General features: G+C 37.3%; 1 protein-coding gene across 1 annotated transcript; it reads left to right on the top strand.

Moving 5' to 3' along the window:
• The first annotated feature begins 2,660 nt into the window (after window positions 1–2,660).
• On the top strand, window positions 2,661–11,585 carry LOC144437353 (endoglucanase A-like). The gene is made up of 11 exons (XM_078126277.1): window positions 2,661–2,875; window positions 3,875–4,091; window positions 4,551–4,712; window positions 6,066–6,250; window positions 6,766–6,931; window positions 7,376–7,469; window positions 8,052–8,214; window positions 8,979–9,123; window positions 9,587–9,752; window positions 10,285–10,481; window positions 11,452–11,585. The coding sequence occupies exons 1-11, from the start codon at window positions 2,681–2,683 to the stop codon at window positions 11,469–11,471; spliced, it is 1,710 nt and encodes a 569-aa protein (XP_077982403.1). The 5' UTR covers window positions 2,661–2,680; the 3' UTR covers window positions 11,472–11,585.
• The last annotated feature ends 656 nt before the right edge of the window (window positions 11,586–12,241 follow it).

The raw sequence follows: 12,241 nt of genomic DNA, 5'->3' as shown, positions 1-12,241 counted from the left end.
ATCCAATAGAATTCTATCACTGGAAACAATTACCAGATTCTGAATATCATATAACTCTTAAGCTGTTTTTATGTTGTGTATCATTTTGATTTCCTTCTTCCTATTTTGGATGAATTGCTCCGCTAGACAATTAGAATAAAGATTGTAACAACCATTCACCTCAACCAAACAAAATGTCTGAGTGGGTAGCTCACAAGGTCTGAGTGGGTAGTTGAATATACAAAGTGACACATAATCTAATAGGGAACTTTCAAACCTGCCATGTTGAATGTTGCATCATGGGAAATGTGATAATAAATACTAATAAATTGGTATTGTAAACAATACCGTTACATTGTTTGCAACCACAAATGATCAATTCATAGTTCACCCTGACTATTGTGGGAGGGTTTTTTTATTGGGAGCTCTAGATTAGGTATTATGATAACCACAGATAATCTCATAGTCCTTTGCGTTTGAGCATGCTCAGTCTGGATTGCAAGTTCCCTATTGATGAACATCACAAAATTATAATAAGGATAAATACATTTTGTTCGAATCGATATATATATATATATATATATATATATATATATATATATATATATATATATATATATATATATATATATATACAATATAAGTGACTCGATGGATAGATCATAGTGAAAGTTCGAAGTCGTCCTTACTTCCAATCCCAAGTTGAAATCTTGATAGCGACGTTTCGGTGTGTCTAGCACACCTTTATCAAGCTATAGTACAAGGATGACTAAAAAAATAAAACCAACAGCACTCATACGAACGACGAAAAGTGTTAAGTGAAAAGTGACGTAATAAAAGGTGTGAAAATAAACGGCAAGATAAAATATGCAAAGTCAGTTATGTATTCCAGATGGTTCGTATTCATTAAGTCCATGGGGATGTAGGGTTCCGGCTCTATTAATCCATAGACTCTCCAGTTGTTTAATTAAGTCTACATCCGAACCGCGTACAAGACAAAGTATTGTAGCTTTCAGGGCGTTGTCTTTAAGTGAATGTCCTGGTGTCCTGATATATGTTATATATATATATATATATATATATATATATATAAACACAACCATAACGTTATCTGCTTCGTGAAAAGAACTGTTTTGTGCTCATGTGGTTGGAAGATGCTAAGTTTGAGGGTGTTTTATCGAAGAACATGTAGAAGCATGGAGCTAATGCCGGGGACGGTTTTATCGATCCACCAAACCTTACAATTTTGAGAAGTAGTATGGAGAATGATATACACATGATTACTATACATGAATGTGATTCCATCACTGAATAAAGAGACAAAAAAATATACAACTTTCAATAAACAATAATGTTACAATACATAGTATCAATAAACAAAAAACATGCTCAGAGAGAGAGAGAGAGAGAGACAGTGAGAGAGATAGGGGGGAGGAGACAGACAGACAGACAGACAGACAGACAGACAGACAGACAGACAGACAGACAGACAGACAGACAGAGACAGAGAGAGTGCACATGAATATGCCATGTACATGTAACATAATCTACGTAAATGAAAAGATAGTTGAGAGTGGTTTATTTAGAATTTAGTAGGATATGTTGTACTGGCATACAGATAACTGTGCACATCCAATAAGCTGTATGCTTTTGTCTAGTAAAATCAATAGCATTGTCATTAGTATGTATTAGATGTATTGTAGAAATAACTAATATTTATATAGCTGAAGAGCTCGGTGGGGCAATTTACCACTATTAAAACAACAACAGTTACTATAGTAACCATAAAGCAAATAACAAAAGCACACAGAAAATATTTAAACGGTAATCAAATTCGTCGGAGTTCGAGATTCTGTCATTTCGGAAACAATTGAAGAATTGATGGATATCAAATTTGTCGAGTTTAACCCCCCCCCCCCCGCATCAGAAATCGAATGTTGGGTTTTATTTAATTTAAAACATATATTGCCAATGACAGGGGAAATGTGTATTGAATGTATTAAAGTGGCTATATGGATGAGAATTTGGCATTTATTTTGGATTTTAATTGCTAAAACAGCTTAAGTATATTTTTCTGCTTGATAAAACTATTTGAAACAATATATTCCAACCTCTTGTTTGTAACTCAATAAATTGCAAAACATTTGAATGTGTAATTTTTGTTATTGTACGCACAATAACAGCATTTTTAGACTTTGGTTTTTTTCAGCTTTTTGCAATTTATTGAATTACAAAACATGATTGACTTTTTTCAATGCTTTCACTTTTTTGTAAGTAGGAAAACATGGTAAAGTTGTTTTATAAATTAAAAATCCAAAATATAAACCCATTTGTCATCCGCATGGCCACTTTAATCATAGAAAGAAATTATCGATGAAATAAAAATGAAATAAAAAAGTGTACGAAATGAAAACTAATTAGTTGAAGAGCAAAATAATTGCGATATAATGATTCTGTATATTATCATTCACGACAATGTTAATAGAAAAACGGGGTTTCATTATAAACTATGAAATGAAAATTCATAAAATTATTAACAATAACGATATTGAATACCATCCTTAAATGATAATAATATTAGTTTGTGTAATAAAAAGAGTGATAACAAGTCAATTATTTCCATTTCCCAATTTTACCGTCATCGATCCAACGCATTTGTATATTCAGTTTGCGATTCGACACTGAAGTGTAGGCTGCCGTAATGTTGCTTCCAACGTTGATATCGATTTGCCTTGTCTTTGGCAAAGTTGAATCTCAGAGTTTTGAAGAATCAGTCGAGGTGACAATACGTTGGAAAGAGCAGTTTTTAGGCTGGATTGAAATTAAGGTGCTGGAGGATGTGACCGACGGATGGACGATCAAAGTCAATTTTTCACAACCAGTGAGACACCTGAATGTGAGTAGGATATCACAACTGTGTACTGTGGTAACTGAGTACTGGAACAGCCACGTTCAAATTCTTGTTTGACAGATATTTTTGAGTCAAAACGTACATGAAAGCATGCGTGTATTTTACAAAAGTACGTTTATTTTTTTCTAAAACTGTATTGCATTTGTATCTGAGATATGAACGAATGTGGTTTTAGTTGTTTCTCGTTGTTTTGAAATACTATACAAAACGTACATGAATTCTAATGCTGGAAAGATATCGCCGTTCCACAAATCATTAAATCATTTGAGATAGATTTCTAGATAACTTCAAAGGAGGGGGGGTCGAAGTAGAAATGCGCAACTGTTTTGGTAGCTGGGTAATATCAAACTGGTTAACATTACGAAACACGTTTGAGTCCGGAGCTCTGTATCACAATATTCCAGCCGATTTAACGCCAATCGTGAGTGTAGTGAATCTTACCAAGAGTCAAATTCTCTCTCGTAAGTTGGATTCACTCAGTGTCTAACACTGATACATTTCTGTATAGTATACGTTCTCACGCTGATTCATGCATTATCAAGAAATAAATATTGTCACAGTGATTATTAACAAACAGAGAGACATAGAGATGATGGAAAATGCGAAGATAATGGGTATTTAGATTTGAATTAAACAAACAGAGAGAGCGAGCGAGAGAGAGAGAGAGAGAGAGACAGACAGACAGACAGACAGACAGACAGACAGGCAGACAGACAGATCCAGACGCCAAGTCAGCCAGACAGACAGAGAATGATTGAAGAAGTTACAGATGAGAAACGTTTCTTACATAATTGAAGTCCACAGTCTAACTTGACTATTATCACTCTATCTGTCGCTCTGTCTCTCTCTGTCTGTGCCTGTGTCTGTCTGTCTGTCTGTCTGTCTGTCTGTCTGTCTGTCTGTCTGTCTGTCTGTCTGTCTGTCTGTCTGTCTGTCTATGTTTGTTTGTCAGGGTTTGAACTATGTGATAATTTCTACTGACAGGTTTTAGACACCGAGGTAATAGCTGTGAATGATAACTACACCGAATACATCTTGGGAAACCGACCATATAATGCTGAATTACCTGCTGGAACTGAACTGCGTATGTTAATGATTGGAAACATGAAGAAAGATATCAGCTTTGAATCCGACTGCGAAGTTAGGAAAGCAGTTCCTCCTATCCTCAGATATGAAATGCCGGAAAGCATGATGAGTGCACGTATGACAACTTATCGTCTCTCTCTCTCTCTCTCTCTCTCTCTCTCTCTCTCTCTCTCTCTCTCTCTCTCTCTCTCTCTCTCTCTCTCTCTCTCTCTCTCTCTCTCTCTCTCTCTCTCTCTCTCTCTCTCTCTCTCTCTCTCTCTCTCTCTCTCTCTCTCTCTCTCTCTCTCTCTCTCTCTCTCTTTTCTCCTTTTAAATTAGAACTTTTGCCCCTTCTTGTCCCATTTCGCTTTTTTTGTATATATAGTGTCTCGGAGATCATCGCTGTTGATCCCTCTCGAAAAGGGATTGAATTGTACATTGGAACACTATAAAATTATATTCCCGTGAGCATGAGTATTACGGTCATTGCAAAGAGACCTGTGGGTTTTCACGACGATGCGAAGAACCGATTTCAAAAGATCCACTTAACAGATTAGGTGTGAGTATATTAACTTTCGTTTCCTTTTTGTTTTAGCTCCTTACGATTACGGTGAGGCTATGCGGCTGTCAATACTCTTCTATGAGATTCAGCGTTCAGGAGACATACCTTTGATAAGAAACATTTCGTGGAGACAGTGCTCGGCTCTTGACGATAAATCAACAGATGGTAAAGATTTATCTGGTGGATATTACGACGGTAAGTGTACATTTGCTGGCTCTATTATTCCCATTTGATCGATCATCGAAACTGTAGAATTCAGGTTTAATGCTTTAACATGGCAGAACTACACATTGTGGTGGTGTGAGGGAGAACTATTGACTGTGGTATAGTGTAGTGTAGTGTAGTGTAGTGTAGTGTAGTGTAGTGTAGTTTAGTGTAATCAGTGTTTTATGCATAAAGTAACAAACCAATAGATCTCGAGATTGATTAGGGAAACAAAATGGCTGACCAAACAGAATAACTGAAATACAAAACATTCAGAATGATGAACAGGCAAGGTAACACCTTGACGGTGACTGCATTTATGTTCGTTGCACAGACAGACAGACGGACGGACGGACGGACGGACGGACGGACGGACGGGCGGGCGGGCGGGCGGACGGACGGACGGACGGACGGACGGACGGACGGACGGACGGACGGACGGACGGACGGACGGACGGACAGACAGACAGACAGACAGACAGACAGACAGACAGACAGACAGACAGACAGACAGACAGACAGACAGACAGCAATTAACAATAATGCAATTAACAATAATGCATCAAAGTATGCTGACTTTGATGGTCATACAGGCAAGGTAGAATATACTGACAGACAGACAGACAGACAGACAGACAGACAGACAGACAGACAGACAGACAGACAGACAAGACAGACAGACAGACAGACAGACAGACTCGACAAGCATGCGGGTATGGGGTGGGTAGACAGGAACATTGTGAAAGAATGTGTGCACTGCGATGTGTTGTGTTGTGTTGTGTTAAGTTGTGTTGTGTTGTGTTAAGTTGTGTTGTGTCAAGTTGTGTTGCGTTGTGTCGTGTTGTGTCAAGTTGTGTTGTGTTTTGATGTGTTGTGCTGTGCTGTGCTGTGTTGTGTTGTGTTGTGTTGTGTTGTGTTGAGTTGAGCTGTGCTGTGCTGTTGTTTTGTGTTGTGCTGTGTTGTGTTGTATTGTGTTGTGTTGTGTCGTTGTGTTAATTTGTATTGTGCTGTGTTGTGTTGTGTTGTGTTGTGTTGTGTTGTGTTGTGTTGTGTTGTGATGTAATGTGTTGTGTACTGTGTTGTGTTCTGTTGTGTTGTGTTGTGTTATGTTGTGATGTGTTGTGTTGCATATTGTGTTGTGTTGTGTTGTGTTGTGTTGCATATTATGTTGTGTTGTGTTGTGTTGTGTTGCATATTGTGTTGTTGTTGTTGTTGTTGTTGTTGTTGTTGTTGTTATAATTATCATTATTATTCTGTGTGCGTGTGTAGCACATATACCTACAGTCCACGTTTACATGCACGATCACCATTGATGGAAAATTTCATGACATATTTATTCTACAGCGGGAGACTACCTCAAGTTTAGTTTGACTATTGCATATGCCGCCAGTATTTTGTCTTGGGGATATATCACTTACCCGGATGTTTATAAAGACAAAGGTTTGGATAAAGACATCCTGACTGCAATAAAGTGGGGCACCGATTATCTAATCAAGTGTCATACCGACGAAGACGAATTTGTCTACCAAGTAAGTGAAGAACTTTCTTGTGCACAAGTCTGAATGATATTCACATGACGTAATTTGGTACAATACATGCAATTTTGGAAAAAATATACCTCTCCACATTTCTATATTGTTGCGGTGTGAGCTAACAAGTCAACACTTTGCACATTTAATAGTAAGGGTGCACTGATATCTGGTGGTGAAATAATTGTGGCAAACCTTCGAATTGGCGTCTTCCCACATGATTGGCAGTGGCTGTAAATGGTAACTGCATCAATCGAATACATCAATATTGACTGTTATAACAAACCACACAGTTGTCTATGTATCACGTTTTGCAACATCATGGAGGTGGGGAGACTTCGTGCCCATTGTTGAAGTTTTCTCCAAATTCTGTCGATTTTGAAAGCAACAACACACTTGTAGTTGAGCATTATTGATACGCACTGCTAGAAAAAAATTGTAATACTTCCAATCTTTCGCCATAAAAGACTTATTTTATCAAAATGAGCATAATTCACTTTAATGTGTACCTGTAGGTTGGAAACCCTGGAGCTGACCACGCCTACTGGGGGCGTCCTGAGGACATGACAATGGCAAGACCAGCATATACCATCACCAAACAACTCGGAAAACGTGGATCAGAGCCGACCGCTTTGACGGCTGCAGCGTTGGCCTCGGCTACAATAGCACTGAGAGAAGAGTGTATGAGCCATTAATAAGATCTTGTCTATCCAAATGTCTGTCTGTCTGTCTGTCTGTCTGTCTGTCTGTATGTCTGTATGTATGTATGTATGTATGTATGTATGTATGTATGTATGTATGTATGTCTGTCTGTCTGTCTGTCTGTCTGTCTGTCTGTGCGTGCGTGCGTGCGTGCGTGCGTGCGTGCGTGCGTGCGTGCGTGCATGCATGCATGCATGTATGTATGTATGTATGTATCATAATTCATCGCCATTGTATAAAAAAAAAACAGGAACAATAACGCAAACCTGTGATCACGTGATGAAATTCCAAAGTTCAAACGATACGTCACCTTCCAACAGTAATCAACAAAATATATGAGTAAAATGTGTTAACTAAATGATGTATCAGATTATCAATGTATCAATCAAACTGTGTTTAATATAATGTTATCGGTTTCTTTAGATCCCTGTGCTGACAGAATGCTAAGTCATGCACGACAATTGTATGCTCTTGCCAACAACTATAGAGCTATCTACGAAGATAACGGCTACTACGGGTAAGTTACCTCGTCGTATTTCCTTGCCAATATATATCACAATATATATCACAAAACATCGTATGTCATGAACGTGTGTGTGTGTGTGTGTGTGTGTGTGTGTGTGTGTGTGTGTGTGTGTGTGTGTGTGTTTGTCTTTCTGTCGGTCTGTATGTCTGTGTGTGTGTGTGTCTGTCTGTCTGTCTGTGCGAGCGTGCGTGCGTGTCAGTTGGACCGTCGTGGTCCAATCCTGAGCGAATGCTATGAGCAGAGATAAATGTGACGCTACGTTTAGTTGTAACAGAACATATGAATAGTAAATTACAAAGACAATTCTACCATCACTCACTCGTCGATATCAGATAACACTCACTCATCAAGGTTTTTTCCTAACTTTAGCAAGAATATAAATTTCCTATTCCATATCACTCGAACAGATAAAGAGAGGTCATGGAGTTATAAGGGGAAAATGCCTTCTCCCTTAACGTAGTTTGACGTTGCTTACTGAGACACTCTGTTACCTGTACATGTATAAACTGTCATAAAGAACATACTGTGACGGTAGATAGTGTGTTATGTATTTTCCCATCTCGGTCTACACAGATCTAATGGTTTTGGTGATGAGTTATGCTATGCGGCTGTGTGGTTGTATATGGCAACAGGAGAAGAACAATACCTACAAGACGCTAAAGATCATTATGTTGAATTCAACCTGCAAGGACGCCCATATTCATTTAGTTGGGCTGATGTCAGAAGTGGTTGTCAGGTAAATGGGCTAGGCTGGGGAAGCAATTTTCATAATAGGGTCCTCATTACAGTAACATATTTCTGTCATACCCTTATTGTATCCTGTAGTCTGTGTAGATGGTCTGCGATTATAGTACGGTAAGTTGCGACACTGCTCGATGTCTTCATTAGGCAAACACTTTCCTGCCCGACCTTGATTTGATTTGATTTGATTTGATTTGATTTGATTTGATTTATTTCAGCACAAGAAAATACAAAAAACAAAGTGTAGTATACAGAAAACAACTACAACAGACAAAATAAACGTTATTGTCCTGGGATAACATAGAAAAGTTTCAAACTTATTTCCACTGTGGTCCTACATAGAACAATACAAACCCAACCAGATTTAAACTGAATGCCTCCCGTAAGGGAATCACTAATTATCATACAAATAACTCATTAAACTAAAAAAATATGGTATCAGGCTTTGTTTTTGCACAAGCGTGCTTTCTTAGGTTAATGTATGTGCCAAATTATACGGAATTTGAAGCGTGCGCGATACTGCTTAATTATTGAATATCGTTCATTATTCAAAATACTCATTAAAGGTAAAAATTGTAGCAACAAACTTCATAAGACAAGTGCGTATTATTATTATGGTTGATATATGTACCATATTATACGAAATTTGAAGCTTGCATTTTTAAGATACAGCCTAGTTACTTAAAATCATTAATTATGCAATCATACAGGATAGATATCAATGTACGCGTTTTCATTTGTTTATAATTTCCTTCACAGCTGCTGCTATATTCGATCACAAAAGATAGCAAATACTATGAAAGTTTTGTGTCTTTCCTTGACGCGTGGCTTCCTGGTGGTGAAATGCCCTATACCGATAATGGACTGGTATTCAGAGATATGTGGGGATCATTACGTTACGCTGGTATGTCTGTCTGTCTGTCTGTCTGTCTGTCTGTCTGTCTGTCTGTCTGTCTGTCTGTCTGTCTGTCTGTATGTATGTATGTATGTATGTATGTATGTATGTATGTATGTATGTATGTATGTATGTATGTATGTGTGTGTGTGTGTGTGTGTGTACCTGTGTGTTTGCGTTGGTGTTTGTGTGGTGAGAGCGTGTGCGTACTTACGTATGTGCATGAATGTGTGCGCGTGTGCGTGCGCGCGTGTGCTTGCGCTGGTTTATGTATGTATTATTATAGAAGTATAATAAAGTCGTTAATAGTAGTGGAGAAAAGCAAAGAAATGGAAAATTCTAGTCAAAATCTTCTTTATAATATCTAGTTTAATATCTATATCTAATAATATCTCAAATTCAAGGCATGTGTGACATATACATGATTAATTGCAAATAGTATAATATATACTTTGTTTGTAATTTTGTACAGCTGGTGCTTCATGGTTAGCCCTTGCCGCTGCAGAGGAAGGAGTAAGACCTGCCGCCTATCGACGATTTGCTCAAAGTCAAATCCATTACATTTTGGGAGAGAGTGGCCGAAGTTTCTTGATTGGGTTCGGTGAGAACTACCCAACACATCCTCACCATAGATCAAGGTAAATTGGAGGATATATTGAATTATAGTTTTATGAATGCAATGAAGAGTTATACATGAATGGTTGGCGAAGAGATGATACAAGACAACAAGATTGACTGATTGGATAAAAGTAGCATTCAGTTTGACGATAAAACGAAGAGTTTGACTACTAATTTTAATTACGCCCTTCATTACTAACATTTGGTGACAGTACACTGCACACGCTATATTAGGGATATAACGAGAAACTGAAAACGGTTGAGGTGTTATGATAATGACGACTACGACGACGACGACGATGGTGTTGTTGTTGGTGGTGGTGATGATGATGATGATGATGATGATGATGATGATGATGATGATGATGATGATGATGATGATGATGATGATGATGATGATGATAAAATGTGAAGTCAATGATGAAGTCACCGATGGTGTTGGTGAATTTGCGTTGGTGACGGCTGTTACTGATGTTAAAACGTGTTGGTTAACAAAAACATTAACAACCTTTTACTAACAAAATATGCTATGACGCGTTCTTTTTCTTTCAGTTCCTGTCCTGAACCGCCTGCATCCTGTGGCTGGGGAAATGCATTTGTCAGTCCAACCCCTAACCCTCATACTTGCTATGGCGCTCTGGTTGGTGGTCCTAGAGATTTACATGACCTCTATACAGACAAACGCGCCAATTACTATGAGAACGAGGTTGCCATCGACTACAATGCAGGACTGGTTGCTGCCCTAGCAGGTTTGTTTCTATATCTTTGGTTGTCCCGAAATTATTGAATGTGTAGATCATGCAGCTGTCTGTTACATGTAAATGTGGAGAAAAAAGTATTGAAATGGTACATTATTAATTTGTGTTCTACCGTTTTGTGGAAATATGTTGCATACCATGTACCAGACAATACAACCTATACAGAATAGCGTTATGTATGGCATACAACTGATGTTACTAACCAAATCTAGGGGCAAAATAGATATTCAAAATCATTCTTCATTTTTCGTAAAATATTGCGTCATCCTAGAAATCAATGGACATTTTAGCAATAGTTTCATAAAGTTTCCCTAGATAACACCGTGGTATTATTAGTCAATTACTGATCTGTCGAATCTATGTTTGTAGCGCTTTTCAATGAATGTCTATTCAGTTTTTTGCATAATGTATATTTTCATTTATTAACTGGACCAAAGAGCTCCACGAGGTTACCTTTCCAATAGAATTTTTGATAGCGTTTCACATGGTCGAGGAAATGTTGGATCGTTTGCTTCAAGTGAAAACAAATTCAACTTCTTGGTGTATTATACATATTGAAGCGGTAAAACAACTATAGACCACGTGTTCTCACAGGGTTTACCAAAATATATTATTTGAAATTATGACAAAACCAAACGTCCTTATAATGGATAATAAGGCATACAGTTTAACTTATTTTCTTAAACCGTATTTTCGATATGCTTCTCCAGGTCAGGTGGTTGGGCTCTGTTATAGTGTACTCATTTGCGCCTTACCAAGAGTGTACTAATTTGCATAATCATCAGTGTGCTCATTTGCATGATCACCTTTGGAAATATCGATTTTATTTTTAACTGGACATCAAAGTACACAATGGTACATATGTAATGACAACCCTTAATTCATTCAATGTCATTCATATGGTATTATTTTATTCACCACCGTTTTAAATTTCTCTCTCTTTGTTTTTCTCTTTTGACAGGGATGGCAAGTTTAATTTGAAGTTGACTCAATATAAACGCAAAGTACTTTGGAACAAAATGGCTGACGATAACAACCTTTAAATTTGTTAACTTTTTTTTCTGTAAGAATAACTTTCAAGTAAATGTTGAATTACTGGATGTCAATATTTGCAGAGACTGACTCTGCAGTTCTCCGACAATCCTAGGATACTATATTAGCATTGCTTGATATATAAGTTGATGAATAACAGAACGTACTGTAATGTATTAGAATCATATCTGTCTCAATAAATATTCACTTCTGAGCATTAATTGATTTGTGTACGTATGGTTTTCGTTTTTATTTGATAAAGATGTATTGTCGTTCGTCTTTGAATTTTGATGTTTACTTTAAATGTTTTGCACTTTGATAAAATAAGTTTAGATATCTAATTTCGAAAGACAATACGTTCCTTAAAGGGGGAACCACTGTAACTGGACAGTTTTGAGGGCAATTTGTTTTTTAATTCAAGTCATATATCACTTACTGAAGCATCTTTACTTAAGTAGCATTTTTCAAGACTCCTGGTTCATTTGGTAATTGATTGGTTGCTGTCATGCTTTGCCGTAGTCAGAATGACCTTCACGGATTATCCATTACCCACACTTTATCAAGCGAAAAATAAAATATTAAATAGAAAATAGAAAAAATTAAAACGAGAATCTTTAAGCCCATCGATTTGTTTATGGCGTGTGTAAACATGTTATGAAAACTACTCAGTTTTCGACATCGGCAGTCACTGAAGAAAACAAATATGATTGAAAACTCTA

This window comes from Glandiceps talaboti, chromosome 7 (assembly GCF_964340395.1).
Source record: "Glandiceps talaboti chromosome 7, keGlaTala1.1, whole genome shotgun sequence".
In the NCBI taxonomy this organism is placed as follows: Eukaryota; Metazoa; Hemichordata; class Enteropneusta; family Spengelidae; genus Glandiceps; species Glandiceps talaboti.
Note: the sequence above shows the minus strand (reverse complement) of the source record. Positions and strands in the feature narration are given on the sequence as shown.